The 17553-nt window shown below is 33.4% G+C and overlaps 3 protein-coding genes and 1 pseudogene across 5 annotated transcripts in view; all 4 read right to left on the reverse strand.

Annotated features, from left to right (window-relative positions):
• The window catches only part of LOC111626003 (26S proteasome non-ATPase regulatory subunit 5-like), a 31825-nt gene extending 27070 nt beyond the window's left edge, over positions 1 to 4755 (reverse strand). The window contains exon 1 of the mRNA XM_023369271.1: positions 4458 to 4755. Within this exon, the coding sequence (XP_023225039.1) occupies positions 4458 to 4656 (199 nt within the window). The 5' untranslated portion in view covers positions 4657 to 4755. The remainder of the gene's footprint in view (positions 1 to 4457) is intronic.
• Positions 4756 to 10092: 5337 nt separating this feature from the next.
• Positions 10093 to 10274, reverse strand: LOC111626036 (annotated as a pseudogene).
• Positions 10275 to 13028: 2754 nt separating this feature from the next.
• Positions 13029 to 14109, reverse strand: LOC111626032. The gene is made up of 3 exons (XM_023369309.1): positions 13952 to 14109; positions 13673 to 13833; positions 13029 to 13590 (listed from the first exon to the last, which is right to left on the reverse strand). The coding sequence occupies exons 1-3, from the start codon at positions 14033 to 14035 to the stop codon at positions 13443 to 13445; spliced, it is 393 nt and encodes a 130-aa protein (XP_023225077.1). The 5' UTR covers positions 14036 to 14109; the 3' UTR covers positions 13029 to 13442.
• A 1651-nt stretch (positions 14110 to 15760) lies between these two features.
• LOC111625993 lies at positions 15761 to 16611 on the reverse strand. 3 transcript variants are annotated; one of them, XR_002756817.1, is made up of 3 exons: positions 16446 to 16610; positions 16215 to 16327; positions 15761 to 16084 (listed from the first exon to the last, which is right to left on the reverse strand). XR_002756817.1 is itself a non-coding variant. In XM_023369263.1 (3 exons), the coding sequence occupies exons 1-3, from the start codon at positions 16527 to 16529 to the stop codon at positions 15954 to 15956; spliced, it is 291 nt and encodes a 96-aa protein (XP_023225031.1). In that variant the 5' UTR covers positions 16530 to 16611; the 3' UTR covers positions 15761 to 15953. The 3 variants fall into 3 exon arrangements, 2 of the variants coding, with proteins under 2 accessions (XP_023225031.1, XP_023225030.1); XM_023369263.1 differs by having other exon boundaries at positions 16252 to 16327; positions 16446 to 16611; XM_023369262.1 differs by having other exon boundaries at positions 16167 to 16327; positions 16446 to 16603.
• Between the last annotated feature and the right edge of the window lie 942 nt (positions 16612 to 17553).

A 17553-nucleotide genomic window follows, 5' to 3' on the forward strand; every position in this document is an offset into this window, starting at 1 on the left:
CATCTATATATATAAAAATGAATGTATGTCTGTGTGTGTGTGTGTCCTTTATGCATTACCAGACCGTTTATCCGATTGCCGTGAAACTTTGGGAAGTTGTTTAATATATTCCCGCGAAGGTTTGTGGCATAGTACGAGTGCCATAAAACTTTGGGAAGTTTTTTTAATACACTCCGGCATAGTACATTTAACCTACGATAGATGGCGCGCGTTTACACGAGCATTCGAACAATGTCCGATCTATTTCAAATTGTGAAGACCATTTCCCCCCTCCAAAAAATATCTCTATATATGCATTTGTGAACTGTTATTTACGATATTTGTAATAATTTTTGTTTAATCTCTTTATTTCAACTATTTTTTGATAATTATGTATTCGCTCGAACTTTGTTAAAACCTTAACTGTACCCCGAACAACAATCGAAGTTGTAGGAGGAAATTCGCCTATTTTACCGATCTAGAATCCCCTTTCCCAAATTTTAATATCGACTCAAAATAATTTAAAAAGACAAATTACAATAAAACGGTTTATTATCCAACTATCAGAAATTTCACAACATGCCATGGAAGAGAGGAAGGAGCAATTAAATAATTAAAATTGTAAAGGATTTTAAAAAATATATAAAAATGGGAAATATCGCACTTCTGACAATCTCTGCAAGTGTGTGGGTAAATTTGGAGAATCCGTGCTTCTCGCATGTACAACTGTATGTGGCAAGCTCAAGCGTCGGAAAACCTTCCGATTTATTCGTGTACGTACCAGACGGAAAAACAAAAATATCGTGTATCCACAAGCACTGCAATAAATAAATAGAATTGAAACGACACTTTGAAATGTTTTCCGATGAAAATTAATAATAATAATAATAAGTTTCAATAAAAACGATAAAGTGTAAATTGAATTTTATCGTAACGAGTTTGCTTGAATTTCCTTTCTTCTGAGATCGCAGCAATGCGCGACGGGTAAGCTAGTCATTTATAAAATTCGATGTGTGTACTGTACATAGGTAATATGTTGACTTGATATCAAAATGATTGAAAATTCCACAAAGGACAAAAAATAACATTTGAAACAATATCATACTTCAATTACTATCAAAGGCTGCCTACTATATATATTTTAAGATTTTTATTAATTTTAATATTTTAAAATATAATTTTAAGCCACACTCTAATCAGTTGATTAATTAATGCAAGGAACTAACACATCACAGGGTATACAGCAAATCTCGATTATAGCCATACAGAAGTATCTTATTATGCTGAATGTGCAAGTTTTCCACTATATCCTTTGTCATGTGTGAGAAGTCACAACACAATTGCAGAGTTTTTAAAAGAAGTACAAACCTCCTAGTCCTGTTATATAACATCTGCACACCTCCACATAATTGTTTACATTTTTATGAAGTAAAGAACAAATAAAATCGTCAAATATGTACATAAAATCATACATGAACATGACAGTTGAGAAATGATTATAAAATTTAATGCATTAAACACAAGAAAATTAATGTAAATTTCATAAATACTAAATTAAAATATCACTCAATGTTACATTTGATAAATTTTTATTGAAAATATGATACCAAGACTGATTACATTAATCCAACTCCAAAAAAACTAAAATTCTTGCAAACAGTTCATTATAAATTATATAAATTGAGTTTAATACTGGGAATTAAAGACAAGTTTAAAATGAAAATGCAATTGAAACTAACTTAATTCAAGTGTATTGATATCAGTTTAACTTTAGTATATAATTGAAGATTAAGCTTTGTTTTTTTCACTCTTTTTGCCCCTGTGGACAACTAAGAAGGCTTTTTTAATCACCCATTAGGCACACAATGAGGAGGAGCAAGCTGACATATTAAGGACAAACCTTCCAAGAAAAATTCTTTGTTCTTTTTTTTTAAACTTTTTATCCTGTGGGTCTTTTTATCTAGGGTCCACAGAATGAAAAGAGTAGATGGGGCTCCCCCAATAAATGTAAGGCCCCATCCCTCGTCATCTAGCTGCCCCAATCTGAACCAGGCTGAATACATGACAGGAATGGAAAAAGGTCATTTTGGTGCCCACAGCATGTTGAGAGTAAAAAGAAAAAAAAAAACATGAATGCAGCTATCATATAGAAAATGTTCCCTAATACATGTAGGTTAATATAACAATGAAAATAACCTTTACAGATTTATGTCTTTATTGTTACTATAATCAAATTTGCCTATGCTGTACTTCAACCTTTTTTCTTTTCAAGATACCGCTGAGTGAATATACACAACTACAGTGGAATGTAGAACGAATGTAATTGATTTTGGAACCTTGTTATAACATATTGAAATATATATGTTTAGAATAATCTGTTCCAGGCTCATAGTGTACGCTTCAAAGCAAAGTTACCATCTAACGCAATTATTTAAACAGGTAAATACAAAACAAAACATAAACTATAAGTGTAAAAATTATATAAAATTTTTAGATAAAAGAGGGGAAAAANCGCTGAGTGAATATACACAACTACAGTGGAATGTAGAACGAATGTAATTGATTTTGGAACCTTGTTATAACATATTGAAATATATATGTTTAGAATAATCTGTTCCAGGCTCATAGTGTACGCTTCAAAGCAAAGTTACCATCTAACGCAATTATTTAAACAGGTAAATACAAAACAAAACATAAACTATAAGTGTAAAAATTATATAAAATTTTTAGATATTGCACCTGTAAATTTGTAAAGCATAAACAATTTTTCCTTAATGAAAACTATAAACAAATTTTCCCCTAATAATGTGTACACACACTAATGCACACAAAAAACCAATAACTGAACCTTACAAATGTAAACAAAAAAGTGACCAACACACTAATAAAAGTGGGAAGGCTCCAACATGTCATTCACACAAGCTTACTACATTGGTCAACAGAATTCTTTTGCATTCGGTATAAATTAATCACCAATGTTCCAACATGCTTGGCTCCAGAGCCTTGCTGGATCAAGTTTTGTACAAAACTGTAAAGTAATAATTTAAAAGATAAATGACAAACTACTTTTACAATTTAAATAAAAATATTTGATGCTTCTACGTCTTTAATATACAAGGTCTGTTCAAAAAGTATCGGACCTTTTTTTTTCCCGTGTAAACCAATGATGCGCGAGAGGCTTCCTTCGGTGGAGTTGTGTAGGGGACAGTCATGCACAACCCTGAATTTTTTCCCGCCTGCAGGAAGCGTCAGTCGTTGGCAGTCGGCCTATGAGTGAGGTCATGTAGTGCGCTCTCGTCGGATTTCACTAAGCTGGAAAATGACTGAACAACGTGAGTAGCGATATTGCATCAAATTTTGCCAAAAACCTTGGTGATACCCAAGCGTAAACTATTCGCAAGATTCAGCAGGATTTCGGGGATGGTCCTCGAAGCCAAAAAAGCGCGGCAGGTCCGCAGCAATATCAAAGGTCATGTTGACAGTTTTTTCGACTCTCGTGGGGTGGTGTGTCGTGAGTACGCGCCACAAGGCCAAACCATTGCAAAGGAGTACTACCAGGAGGTCCTTCGTCGTCTTTCCGATACAGTGCGACGCAAACGACCAGATCTGTGGTCGATCAAAACTTGGCAGCTCCATCATGATAACGCATCCGCCCATTCTGAGCATCTGATTCGGGCTTTCGTCGCCAAACACAACACTCCTGTGGTTCGTCACGCTCTGTACTCTCCCCACATGGCTCCGTGTGACCTTTGGCTATTTCCCAAGCTGAAAATGCCGCTAAAAGGAACCCGATTTTAGTCGAGAGAAGACATCGTGCGGAATGCGACGGAGCGGCTGATGGTCATTCCAAAAGATACGTTCCAGCAGTGTTTCCAGCAATGGCAGGAACGCTGGGAGAAGTGTATACATTACCAAGAAGACTACTTTGAAGGGGATTAGGGTTTTGTACCTCAAAGTAAATAAATTTATTTTTGCCGACCAAAGGTCCGATACTTTTTGAACAGATACAAATATATGAGAAAATGTATACAAATAAATATTTAGCTTCAAAACATTATTACATGTTTACTTATTTCTATAGAGTTTACTGGTAAAAATGATCAAATTGCTGGTATAATTACCAGTGCATTTTTAACTGATTACCATTAAACTGATAAATCGATTTACCAATAATGCAACACCTAAAAGCCACCAAGCAAACAAATATAAGTTACAGGAAGGTTAAACGCCTTTTATACTTCTTACAGGTACTGAGTCATTTATTAGCTGCCAGACAATTAGTGTTAAACCTATGATATTTCATCAAAATAATCATTCTTTTGTTTATATACTTCTAGGAATGCGGAACATTTTTATTTACTTTATTATTATTGTATTTGATAGCAAAAATATATATTTATTTGCTTACTAATAACCATTTTGATATAATAGAATTTTCTACTTTTGTAAAACTCTAAATCACTAAAATTAAGATTTACCTGGAAGTATAAAAGAACCTAAAGAATCTTCAAGTGACCTTGTTAACAACTCTTGTAATTTATCCAAGAGGCCGTACTGTTGCAGACATACGAGTCCATGCTCAACCAGCACTAAATTAGTCAACAATTCTACGCAGTTCAGCAACAGCAACATGTCATCTTTATATATTTCTGATGTTAACTGTTCTAAATACTGCATTTCAATCACTATCTGTAATGCTTGTGGAGAACAACAAGCAATTTTTACAAAAACCTGTAATAAAAAAATTAAAAATTAATATTGAATTTTATTATTTTAGTACTTTTTAATTATATTTTTTGCTAATTGAAAGTAGGATTTTTCAGCAAATACACACTTGCTCCATCGATCCTACCACTGCTGGAAGCACCACTGGAAGACTTCTTTTGGAATATTTAAGAGTTTAGATCTCACAATCGATTTTATGTCCTCCATAGTTGCAAAATATGTTTCTTTGAGTCCTACTTTCAGCATAGGGAACACCCAAAAATAACTCGAAAAGGAGATCTGGTGAGTATAAAGGTTGGGCAATGACAGGAGTTCTTTTGTCAGCAAGGAATTGCTACAGAACAGGTGATGAGTGTCTCAGTGTATTATTGTGATGCAGAAACCATTCTTCCTGCCACTCATTGCACTATTTATGTCAAACTGTATCTTAAAACTATGCACAAATTGCACATAGAAACTAGTAAGAGAACATGTTTCACAACCACGAAGGATATCAAATTAAATTTGATGGTCAAACTTCTGAATATTCCAAAAGAAGCCTTCCAATGGTTCTTCCAACAATGGCAGGATCAATGGAGAATATATATGTGTGCTAAATAGTTCTACTTTGAAAAACATTAGGTAAGCATTTTCATATGTCCTACGTATGTCTGTGTATTTTTCATGCATTACCACACCGTTTATCCAATCGTCATGAAACTTTGGGAAGTTGTTTAATATACTCCCGCGAAGGTTTCTGGCATAGTACATTTATCCTACGATAGATGGCGCGCGTTTACACGAGCATTCGATCACTGTGTGTCCGATCGATTTCAAATTGTGAAGACCATTTCCTCCCCTTCAAAAAATATCTCTATATATGCATTTGTGAACTGTTATTTACGATATTTGTAATAATTTTTGTTTAATCACTTTATTTCAACTTTTTTTTTGCTAATTACGTATTTTCTCGAACTTCGTTAAAATCTTAACTGTACCCCGAACAACAACCGAAGTTGTAGGAGGAAATTCGCCGATTTTACCGATCTAGGTATCCTTCTTTTTCAAATTTTAATATGAACTCAAAATAATTTAAGAAGACAAATTACAATAAAACGGTTTATTATCCAACTATCAGAAATTTCACAATGTGCCAAGGAAGAGAGGAAGGAGCAATTAAATAATTAAAATTATAAAGGATTAAAAATATATATATAAAAATGGGGAATATCGCGCTTCTGACAATTGCTGCGAGTGTATGGGCTAAATTTTTGAAAATCCGTGCTTCTTGCATGGACAAGTGTATGTGGCCGGCTCACGCGTCGGAAAACCTTTCGATTTGTTCGTGTACGCACCAGATGGAAAAACAAAAAATATCGTGTATCCACAAGCACTCCAAGAAATAAATAGAATTGAAACGACACTTTGAAATGTTTTCCCGATGAAAATGAATAATAATAATAAGTTTCAACAAAAATGATAAAAATTAAATTGAATTTTATCATAACGAGTTTGCTTGAATTTCCTTTCTTCTGAGATCGCAGTAATGCGCGATGGGTAAGCTAGTATATATATATAAATGAATGTATGTCTGTGTGTCTGTCCTTCATGCATTACCACACCATTTATCCGATTGCCATGAAACTTTGGGAAGTTGTTTAATATATTCCCACGAAGGTTTCTGGCATAGTATGATTGCCATGAAGCTTTGGGAAGTTTTTTAATACACTCCCACGAAGGTTTCTGGCATAGTACATTTATCCTATGATAGATGGCATACATGTATATGATCATTTCACAGTGTGTTCGATTGATTTCAAATTGTGAAGACTATTTTCCCCCTTCAAAAAATATCTTTATATATGCATTTGTGAACTGTTATTTACGATATTTGTAATAATTTTTGTTTAATCACTTTATTTCAACTTTTTTGCTAATTATGTATTCACTAAACAACCGAAGTTGTAGGAGGAAATTTGCCTATTTTACTGATCTAGGGATCCCTCTTTTTCAAATTTTAATATAGACTCAAAATAATTTAAAAAGACAAATTACAATAAAACGGTTTATTATCCAACTATCAGAAATTTCACAACATGCCAAGGAAGAGAGGAAGGAGCAATTAAATAATTAAAATTATAAAGGATTAAAAATATATATATAAAAATGGGGAATATCGCGCTTCTGACAATTGCTGCGAGTGTATGGGCTAAATTTTTGAAAATCCGTGCTTCTTGCATGGACAAGTGTATGTGGCCGGCTCACGCGTCGGAAAACCTTTCGATTTGTTCGTGTACGCACCAGATGGAAAAACAAAAAATATCGTGTATCCACAAGCACTCCAAGAAATAAATAGAATTGAAACGACACTTTGAAATGTTTTCCCGATAAAAATGAATAATAATAATAATATAATAATAATAAATTTTAATAAAAATGATAAAATGTAAATTAAATTTCATCATAACGAGTTTGCTTGAATTTCCTTTTTTCTGAGATCGCAGCAATGCGCGACGGGTAAGCTAGTAAATAAATAAAAATTTTACCCATAGTTATAATAGAAAGATAAAATAATGACGAAGTTAAAATAATCGACCAGAAAGTAGAGTAAAATATTAATTTAACCCCCACTATCCCCTGGTGTCGTCCCCCGAAAAGTTATTCTTCTTCCTGCTAGACCCAATCGAAAAGTAAAAATTAAAAGCTAATTAACATCCCGTAATTAAGCTATGACCATAAATGAGGTATCAATTTAACTGTTATCCTGAGACAACTAAGTGTTGTCCACACCCGTTATCCACAGCCTAAAAGTTCCGGCAGAATTAACGAAAGTTCACGAAGCAAAAAGAAGCACAACTTTCCAGTCCGGCACCTCACCAACAGTCGCCTTTGTGGTCCGTGATCGCTGCAGATACACCAACACTAGGTTGGTTACTCACATTTGTTGAGAGCATTGTAATAGCCATGCTTGGGCCGGCGCTGGTAGTTTTCGCCACCGGTAGCCTAGAGAGACTGTTGTCTAATTTTCGAAAGTTAGCCTATGCCTAAACCAGGAAAGCAAACTTTGTTAATCCTGGTGATGTCAAAGAGGGTATCACACTTACAGCTAATTACTACCATGTTAAATATCTCTGCAGAATGTGGATATAATCACTATTACGTTCATTTCTTACCATAGACATTACTGGCATGGGTGTGCTTACCAGAAGCTTGTACTCCAGCCTGCATTGCCCTATGGATCAGTAAAATTACTCGGCTCTCCCAACATGACCAGGTAGTGACCACGGAAAAGTTATTATTAATAATATTATTATTATCAAACCCATCCAATAAACCCTTCTTAATGCACAACGACAGGCAGTACTACAATTGGAGATCCACTATTAAAGCCCTCCTGGAAGCTAAAATCATCAAGGATAATATAAAACCCAGCACAATCTATAAAATCATCTTCTCTCAGCACCCTAATCCCAACTTAAGCGACAACAGAATTAACTGGCAAGAATGCTGGACTAATGTTGGAAGACTACCACCCGAATGGAAGGAGACTACATGGAGAATCATCAACAATGTTACCATGACGAAAGAATTCCTCCACAATTACCATCTACTCAGGAATGCAAAATGTCCGAGGTGCCAGAAAGACGAGAGTTCTTACCACCTATTTTATGAGTGCACCACCGCCAACCGTATCTGGACATGGATCAACAGCATCTTTAACATCACCCTTAGTTGGCACAATATTATCTACCATGCTGACCTTCCCGATACCGATTCCAACAAATACAGCCTCAATTGGCTGATTGCACTAGCGAAGAGAACCCTATGGAAGGCAAGATGTGCCCTCCATTTTGAAAACAAGAAATGGAACTCAACCTTATGCATAAAAAAAATTAAAGACGAAGCAGCCATTAAAATCAAAAGTGATCATTCCCTACTGACTGATAAAGACTTTGAAACACTATACCATGGAACATTTGACAAAATTTGGAAAGAAATTAACAACAATTATCTATTTAGAGAAGACTGGCCTTAGTGACTGTCATATCCTGTTCACCATTTACAACTGTTTTGTCTATGTATTAAATAACATCCAACTTGCTAGTATATGTTTATAATTTTATATACAAAACCTGTTAATTATGCTATGTAATGGGGAATCTCCCAAGCTACAATTTATGTTATCAATCATACTACGTATATTAACACTGTTATTAGTTGTAACTAATCGTCATTGTAAATGTTATAGAATAACTTTCTATATGTACAACCGCTAAACNAAACTGTAATTGTTTTGAAATTAAATTTTATTTTAGCGGTGTTTTGTTCATTTTTATAATAAGTAGCGTGTTTAAATTTTGCTGATTTCAAGTTGCAGTAATAAGCAGCCTATTTCTTTTAATTTCTGCAAACTTTTTTATGCGGTTTTAAGTTAATTTTAACTCGTTGTTTTGGTTTTATGCGATTTTAGAAAATTTCGGAACGTATCCCTACTTTTTCAAGGCAAGTAAAATCTTTTTTTATGCGAATTTTTTTATATGCGCTTTTCTCTAGAACGAATCCACCACATAAAACGAGACCTTACAGTACTTCGTTTCTAAATACCGTAAACCACGTTGTAAAAGTACCGTGTTGTAAGAAAATTTCCGCATGTTTCCAACCGCGTTGAAGCGAAAACGCGTTGTAAAAGTACCGCGTTGTAGGAGGCCTACCTGTATTGTGTCTAATGATTGTGTTCCCAAAATTTTTTAATTCTCGAAAATCGGTAATTTTTGAATCGGAGAAAAATGTTTTTGGTAACAGTCAAAAGTTGTTTTTGTAAATGTCACATTATTTTCATTGTATTTAATTAGTACTAATATCATTCAATTTCTTTTAATTATTATTTATGTACTAGCAGGTAAGTCCGGTGTTGCTCTGGCAAAAAATAAGAATAGCGAAGATTAAGATTATTACATTATAGCCAATCTTATTCGTTTTCACAGAATGCAAGAATTAGGTTGCCCTGTTTCCAGACCAATTAGAAAATTTTTAGATGGTTCTAAAAGTATGATCGATTACCCGCAAAAAACCGTATCTGAGCATGTAAATCTTGCACGTCATTTTCTCTTAACACTTACCTGCGGAAAAGTGTTAACAACCTCTCTCCCGCAGGGGGAATTTCGAAAAATCCCTTCTTAGTGTACGTAGCCTGTGTACCAAATTTCAACCTTCAACTCCTAACCGTTTGGGCTCTGTGTTTAACATCATCAACCCATCTCGATTACAGTATACATATAGTCTATATATAGATTAACTAGCAGGGATGGAGAATCGTAGTTGGGTATTTTTCCGCATCCCTGGACACTACCATTGTTGAAAAGAGTAGCATATAACTAACACTAATTTTATTTTAATTAATGTCCCCGCAGGAAATGGGCTATTCCTAGAAATAGTGCAATACCAGGTCAACCCGTGGTGAGGGTGGAGTGAGCTACACTCACTACACCTCGTTTCAAAAATCAGAATAATAATGAAACTTCCGACGGAAGCACATCAGATATTAAGCTGACGAGAACAGAAACAATGTTGTTTAATAATTTGAAAGCAAGCCAGACACATAAACTTGTTAATAATAATACAAATTTCAACCGACAGTCAACCAATATTAGTACAATACAATAGACCATGCCTGACATAACAAAAACACTTTAAAAATTAACATCAAACAGTTTGTTTTCACAAAAAAGAAAAAAAAACAATAAAAAATAATCAACTAACTATTAAAAGAGACAGGCTGCTCTCAACAGTATACTACCAAAAAATCACCAAAAAAGTTAAAAAGTCAGAACACAAATATGTCACTGAAGTAAATCACAAAAAATTAAACACTCCAATCATCATTAAATAAAATAACATCATTCTCTTGTCTCGAGATGACTCCAATAGGTCCACCATAACTACAAGCAAATTCTCTTTGACATATTTTCACAATCAATATTAATTTTCAATATTGCTTCTTTAATTTTTGTAACCAAAAGTGTAGCATTCCATATCTTCTGTTCAAATGTCAATACACATCATAACTTCTAAATTATCTGTTTAGTTAACTCGACAATCCAATTTATCATATATTTGAATGAATACCGACAATTATAATCTGTTTCATACTTGACATTAATCCATGTTATCTTTGTCTTACAGACCTTTTCAACCCATCGCTAAACTTAAACTGCTATAGGACACTCGAAAAACACATGAAATATTGTCTCCTCCCGTGGACACCTCAAGCACCTTGCATCTAGTATAAATACATTACCCTTGCATAAACTACTTTATTAATAATTGTTACTCTCTCAGACTTATAATACCAATTGACATCCCATTCTTCAATAGCACTCTCCACCTTTTGCAAAATCACTTCTACAGTCTTTTCACGACTATTTGAACCATACCAAATTCATAATAACTTAATATTATTTACCCTATCTACATTCATCATATCACATCGTAGATCACAATAGACATTCATCATCTTACATTTATTTTCATTAACCATCATTCCAGTCAATTTACTAAACTTTTTAATTATGGACACAGTCCTATTCATTGCCGGTTGATTAACCAAAAAGAAACTAATTTCATCTGTGTGCGCTATAAACTTAACACGTTCAGCCATTTCCGGTATATAGATAGGATTAATCACTTGATCAGACTGTATTTTTCAGAAGTAAATCAATATAAATCACAAACAATATCATTCCTGACGGGCAACCTTGCCTCACACCCGCATCACAACTAACATCAGTAGATGTTCTTCCATTCACGTTAATTTGCGTATACGGTTTATAATAAAGCAATTTAATTCTATTTAGCTCATTCTCATTAAGACCATATTTATCTAAAATCTTTCATAATATCCCTCTATTAATCGTGTCGAAAGCCTTTTGGACATCAATGGATAGTATAAAAAGTGTAGACTTCCTCTCAATATAAATATCTTGAATTAATTTAGCAAACAATTTTCTGTATTGTAATGCATGCACTCCGTGTACTTACAATAACATCTCTAAACAACATTTCTAAGCAAATTAGAATGATTCATGTAAGTACAAACATGAGTTTTCGGATACACGTCACCCTAACAGGCAGCTGTCTCGAATTATTGTGGTGTTTCTGCCTGTGTAGACATTCAGTGTGTTGTGTTTTGGTTCCAGAGTGCTTTCCTTGTGTTTGATTGTTTCCCAACACTACAAGCTATTGTTTTACTAAATTACCCCTGTGTGGTACTTCGTTACCTAACCGGAACTAGAAATAAAGATTTTCTGAGACTTGGGTGTGTACCTCTTTTGCTACTGCCAACCACTTCTTTTTTCCCTTTGCTTTAGCTAAACTCTTGTTTGCTACAACAGAGTTCTGTAGGAATTTGGCCAAACTTTTCTTATTTCACATTTATCACCACTCTTCCTGGTAGCAAATGGAAAATCTTATATTTCGAAAAAGATCCTAACAATGCGAGCTTTCATTAACAATTATTTAAGTTAGTTTTCTAACGTGAACGTCTATTTACAGGTTCTTTAAGATCGGTTATACTATTCGTTAAAGTTTGAGGGATCAATGATCCCGCTAAGTACCACCGTTGGTCCTACTACGACGAGCAGGAACAAGGGCCTTGGGTGGTGCCCGCAGCTCCAAAAATAGGCCATCAAAGGCTTTAGTCACCGACCCAATGGCCGCGATCAAATGGTGTGCTCGAACATGACCCCACAACAGTTAAGCGAGAACCAGATACACACATTCGATCTTAACCATAAGCCGAGAAGCGATTATACTACTGTATTGTTGTTCTGTACGTATATAAAAAATACAAACAAAACGCTACTTTTTATCTTTCTCGTAAAAGTGTTTTGAAAGTTTGGTAAACTAATAACCTCAAGTATTTCCTTTTACAGTTGAACGTTTTCCTTGAACCATCAAATTACAGCCTCTTATTTTCCCTCAAGTTAGAGGAGGAAAAAAAAAACAACCACGCGTTAAAAACACAATGTCTTACAAAAGTTATTAGTATTATTAACATTAAACAATCCTGACAATCAATATCCTACAAAAGCAAAGTCAAGAACAAGAAGTCCCTGTTAACTATATAATAACTTTCGATGCAAACCGAAGTCACGTATTTTAAATTCAAAACTTTTCCCCTGAAAGCAGTTAACAATAGATGATCGGCACGACTATTAAAAAGAAAAGTATGATGTAGAGGAGCAAGACACTACTAATTTGAAGTGGAGAGCATATATTTTAAATTAAATAAATTAAAAATATGATTAAAAATTGCAGCCAGACATTGTGACAATAAATAATTGCTCGTTTGAGAAATTATAATTTGACTTTCAGAAAATTCTTTATTCAAACCATGATTAAAAATCATTACATATCGGTATTAATATCCCAGTTTTTTTTTTAAAAAAAGGATAAATTGATTTTGTATCAGTTTAATGGACTCGTTTCTCGCAAAGTTATGAAAAAGTACAAGTTTACTTAATGATTCCACATTTAGCCTATTTGCTATTCGTACAAATAAAAGTGAATCTAGAAGCTACTTTAGCATCTTTACAGGTAAAAACATCTTTATAAATTTGTAAGATTGGAAAGCTTAAAAATCCATTAAAACACACTAAAAAATTTCATTTAGTTTTACTATTAAAAATTACTCAAATCGTTAGGTTGTCGACATTCTTTAGTACTTCTGCCAAAAGAAAAAGGTTCCATTTACATTCAATTTATGCTTTTGGAAGTGTTAAATCTTCAATAATATTCGATGACCAGTATAGAACGAATGCGAAGACGTTAACTTGTATAAAAAGCAGCATGAGGTGGACGAAATTACAGCCACCGAAATTCCTTTTGTATAGCAGAAAGTATCGATTTCTACAATTAAAAAGTCCAAAAATTAATTATTATAATACCCAAAAATAACCGCTAAAAATCAAAATATAGAGTTGATTTTTACTCCATAAATAGAATTAATTCCATGATCCATAACAAAGAATTACTTAACGAGATCTCCAGAAATAACTTCAGAGGAGCTAACTCACCATACGTTGACGAAATGTAGTCGAATAGTAAAAATATGATTACGTTTAGTATAGAAAACAGCACAGTAGATACAACCTGAAAAATGCATTGTTATCATCACAAAATATAATTCAGCATTAAAAAAAGTAACTTAAAATGATTATCATTATATAAAAAGCGACATTGCAAACACTTCAAAGGCATTCATGCTTACTGTAAGGAATGGGGAGCATGCATTTATCACTAACACGGCCATTACAATTGCAAATAATACAGAAGGTTCTAAATATGGATTCATCTTCAGGGAATCGACTTAAATTCAATATTCTAGATTAAAATTCGTACAATCGAAGGAGTGGGCATTGCTCTTTACTCTTTTATTGCAACGAGTTGCATGATTATTCAAAGCAAAAGTTGATGTAAAGGAAGATAAAATTTAATAATATTTTAGCAATTATTAAAAAAATAAATAAGATTTTTTTTGTTCGTGACAAAAGTTATTTTCGTTTCTTTTATAAAAATGAATAAATATGTAAAATTAATTCATTACCGCAGCTAAAGACATTTTTAATTTTCGAATTGAAAATTATTTATACGGAAAAGGATTCATAATTTCTGATATTTTATAAATAAATTTATAAAATTATTTAATTAATTTAATTTCCTAGAATGATTCTAAGTGTCAAGCAAACATTCTGATGGAGTTATAACAATGTTACTTGTTTTTCTGCCATAATATTAAGAATGATAAAGTATGGTGCCCTCGCATACATTTTTGCTACTCAAGAACTTTGAAATTACACGGAATATTTTAATATTGAAAAGTGATGGAATTGAGAGTATTTGAGAGACAGAAAATCAAATAATTTTATTGACATTGGGTTTGTATGATAAAAATTCGAGAAGGAGGGCTCTCAGATCTTCGATAAAGCGACAGTTTTCGTTTGAACTGACATCGAGACACTTTTAATAAACAACAAAATTGAATCCTTTAGGCAGGCTTTATGTCTCTATTCTCTCAGTAATCCGGTACCCATTTGTATAAGAAATGGCTGGATTAGCGATAATTTACTATACTGTATTAGGCTCACGTTTTCTTCAAACAAATTCTGCTTCGCGGAATACTGGCATGTTGTATGCGGTATTATCATCAGAATATTCCTCACCATCGGCTGCCGGATTTACGAACTTTTGCTGTGTTTTTGTTAAGTATGTTTTGTATAAAATTTTAAGAACCACTACTAACTAAAGTCTGTATTTTTTAAGTGTTCATCAGTGGCCAAGCGGTCTTCGTACCCGAACACTAGCAGTTCGGTCGTAGATTCGCGCCTCGCTTGGACGGGCTGGCCACTTGGAGTTTTCCAGTTTTCTCCACGTCTGTAACGACTAGATACGGGTCAGTTTCCCTTAAAAAGACCTCCCGGAAGGCATCCTCCCCTAGGCAGATCGCCCAACTGTTGCGTTGCCATAAGTAAACAAACAAACTGTATTTTTCAGATAACGAATGCCTTTTATTTTCTTTTATCTGGTTTGACATCATTTTTAGCGGCTCAGACACAATCTTTCTGTAAAAGCGAACTCATTTAGGAAACCATGCATTGAATGCATTATATTGATATATTTTCTACACTGTATCAATCTATCAAGACAATTATAACGCTTTATTTACATAGGAAAAAGTTAGGTAATTGTGGACGACGTCATTTCTCCACGTTCTCTTCCTTACGATTCTATTCGATTACACTCATGGAATAGCCTTCTCTGTGGTAAGTGTTCGTCTGATTCGAGATTAGACGAAGTGCGTGATTTTCAAGGGGAGAAACCTTAAAACATTTCATGTAGTTTGATGTGGATTGTGTTTATTCGACAGATCGATAAAATTTCTTAGGTTTATGTAACATCGTATTGTGTATTTTGTTCGAAAAGTATGTATAATGTAGATCAGTGTTTTTCAACCTTCTTGAATACGCGACACCTTTACAAGTTATGAAATTCTGGCGACCCCCCCGGGGCAGCTACTTTAGCATCTTTACAGGTAAAAACATCTTTATAAATTTGTAAGATTGGAAAGCTTAAAAATCCATTAAAACACACTAAAAAATTTCATTTAGTTTTACTATTAAAAATTACTCAAATCGTTAGGTTGTCGACATTCTTTAGTACTTCTGCCAAAAGAAAAAGGTTCCATTTACATTCAATTTATGCTTTTGGAAGTGTTAAATCTTCAATAATATTCGATGACCAGTATAGAACGAATGCGAAGACGTTAACTTGTATAAAAAGCAGCATGAGGTGGACGAAATTACAGCCACCGAAATTCCTTTTGTATAGCAGAAAGTATCGATTTCTACAATTAAAAAGTCCAAAAATTAATTATTATAATACCCAAAAATAACCGCTAAAAATCAAAATATAGAGTTGATTTTTACTCCATAAATAGAATTAATTCCATGATCCATAACAAAGAATTACTTAACGAGATCTCCAGAAATAACTTCAGAGGAGCTAACTCACCATACGTTGACGAAATGTAGTCGAATAGTAAAAATATGATTACGTTTAGTATAGAAAACAGCACAGTAGATACAACCTGAAAAATGCATTGTTATCATCACAAAATATAATTCAGCATTAAAAAAAGTAACTTAAAATGATTATCATTATATAAAAAGCGACATTGCAAACACTTCAAAGGCATTCATGCTTACTGTAAGGAATGGGGAGCATGCATTTATCACTAACACGGCCATTACAATTGCAAATAATACAGAAGGTTCTAAATATGGATTCATCTTCAGGGAATCGACTTAAATTCAATATTCTAGATTAAAATTCGTACAATCGAAGGAGTGGGCATTGCTCTTTACTCTTTTATTGCAACGAGTTGCATGATTATTCAAAGCAAAAGTTGATGTAAAGGAAGATAAAATTTAATAATATTTTAGCAATTATTAAAAAAATAAATAAGATTTTTTTTGTTCGTGACAAAAGTTATTTTCGTTTCTTTTATAAAAATGAATAAATATGTAAAATTAATTCATTACCGCAGCTAAAGACATTTTTAATTTTCGAATTGAAAATTATTTATACGGAAAAGGATTCATAATTTCTGATATTTTATAAATAAATTTATAAAATTATTTAATTAATTTAATTTCCTAGAATGATTCTAAGTGTCAAGCAAACATTATGATGGAGCATATAACAATGTTACTTGTTTTCCTGCCATAATATTGAGAATGATAAAGTATGGTGCCCTCGCATAAATTTTTGCTACTCAAGAACTTTGAAATAACACGGAATATTTTAATATTGAAAAGTGATGGAATTGAGAGTATTTGAGAGACATAAAATCAAATAATTTTATTGACATTGGGTTTGTATGATAAAAATTCGAGAAGAAGGGTTCTCAGATCTTCGATAAAGCGACAGTTTTCGTTTGAACTGACATCGAGACACTTTTAATAAACAACAAAATTGAATCCTTTAGGCAGGCTTTATGTCTCTATTCTCTCAGTAATCCGGTACCCATTTGTATAAGAAATGGCTGGATTAGCGAGAATTTACTATACTGTATTACGCTCACGTTTTCTTCAAACAAATTCTGCTTCGCGGAATACTAGCATGTTGTATGTGGTATTATCATCAGAATATTCCTCACCATCAGCTGCCGGATTTACGAACTTTTGCTGTGTTTTTGTTAAGTATAAATGTTTTGTATAAAATTTTAAGAACCACTACTAACTAAAGTCTGTATTTTTCAAGTGTTCATCAGTGGCCAAGCGGTCTTCGTACCTGAATACTAGAAGTTCGGTC

The sequence above is a fragment of the Centruroides sculpturatus genome, unplaced genomic scaffold (assembly GCF_000671375.1).
Source record: "Centruroides sculpturatus isolate CEXI.00-Female unplaced genomic scaffold, Cexi_2.0 scaffold316, whole genome shotgun sequence".
NCBI classification, from domain to species: Eukaryota; Metazoa; Arthropoda; class Arachnida; order Scorpiones; family Buthidae; genus Centruroides; species Centruroides sculpturatus.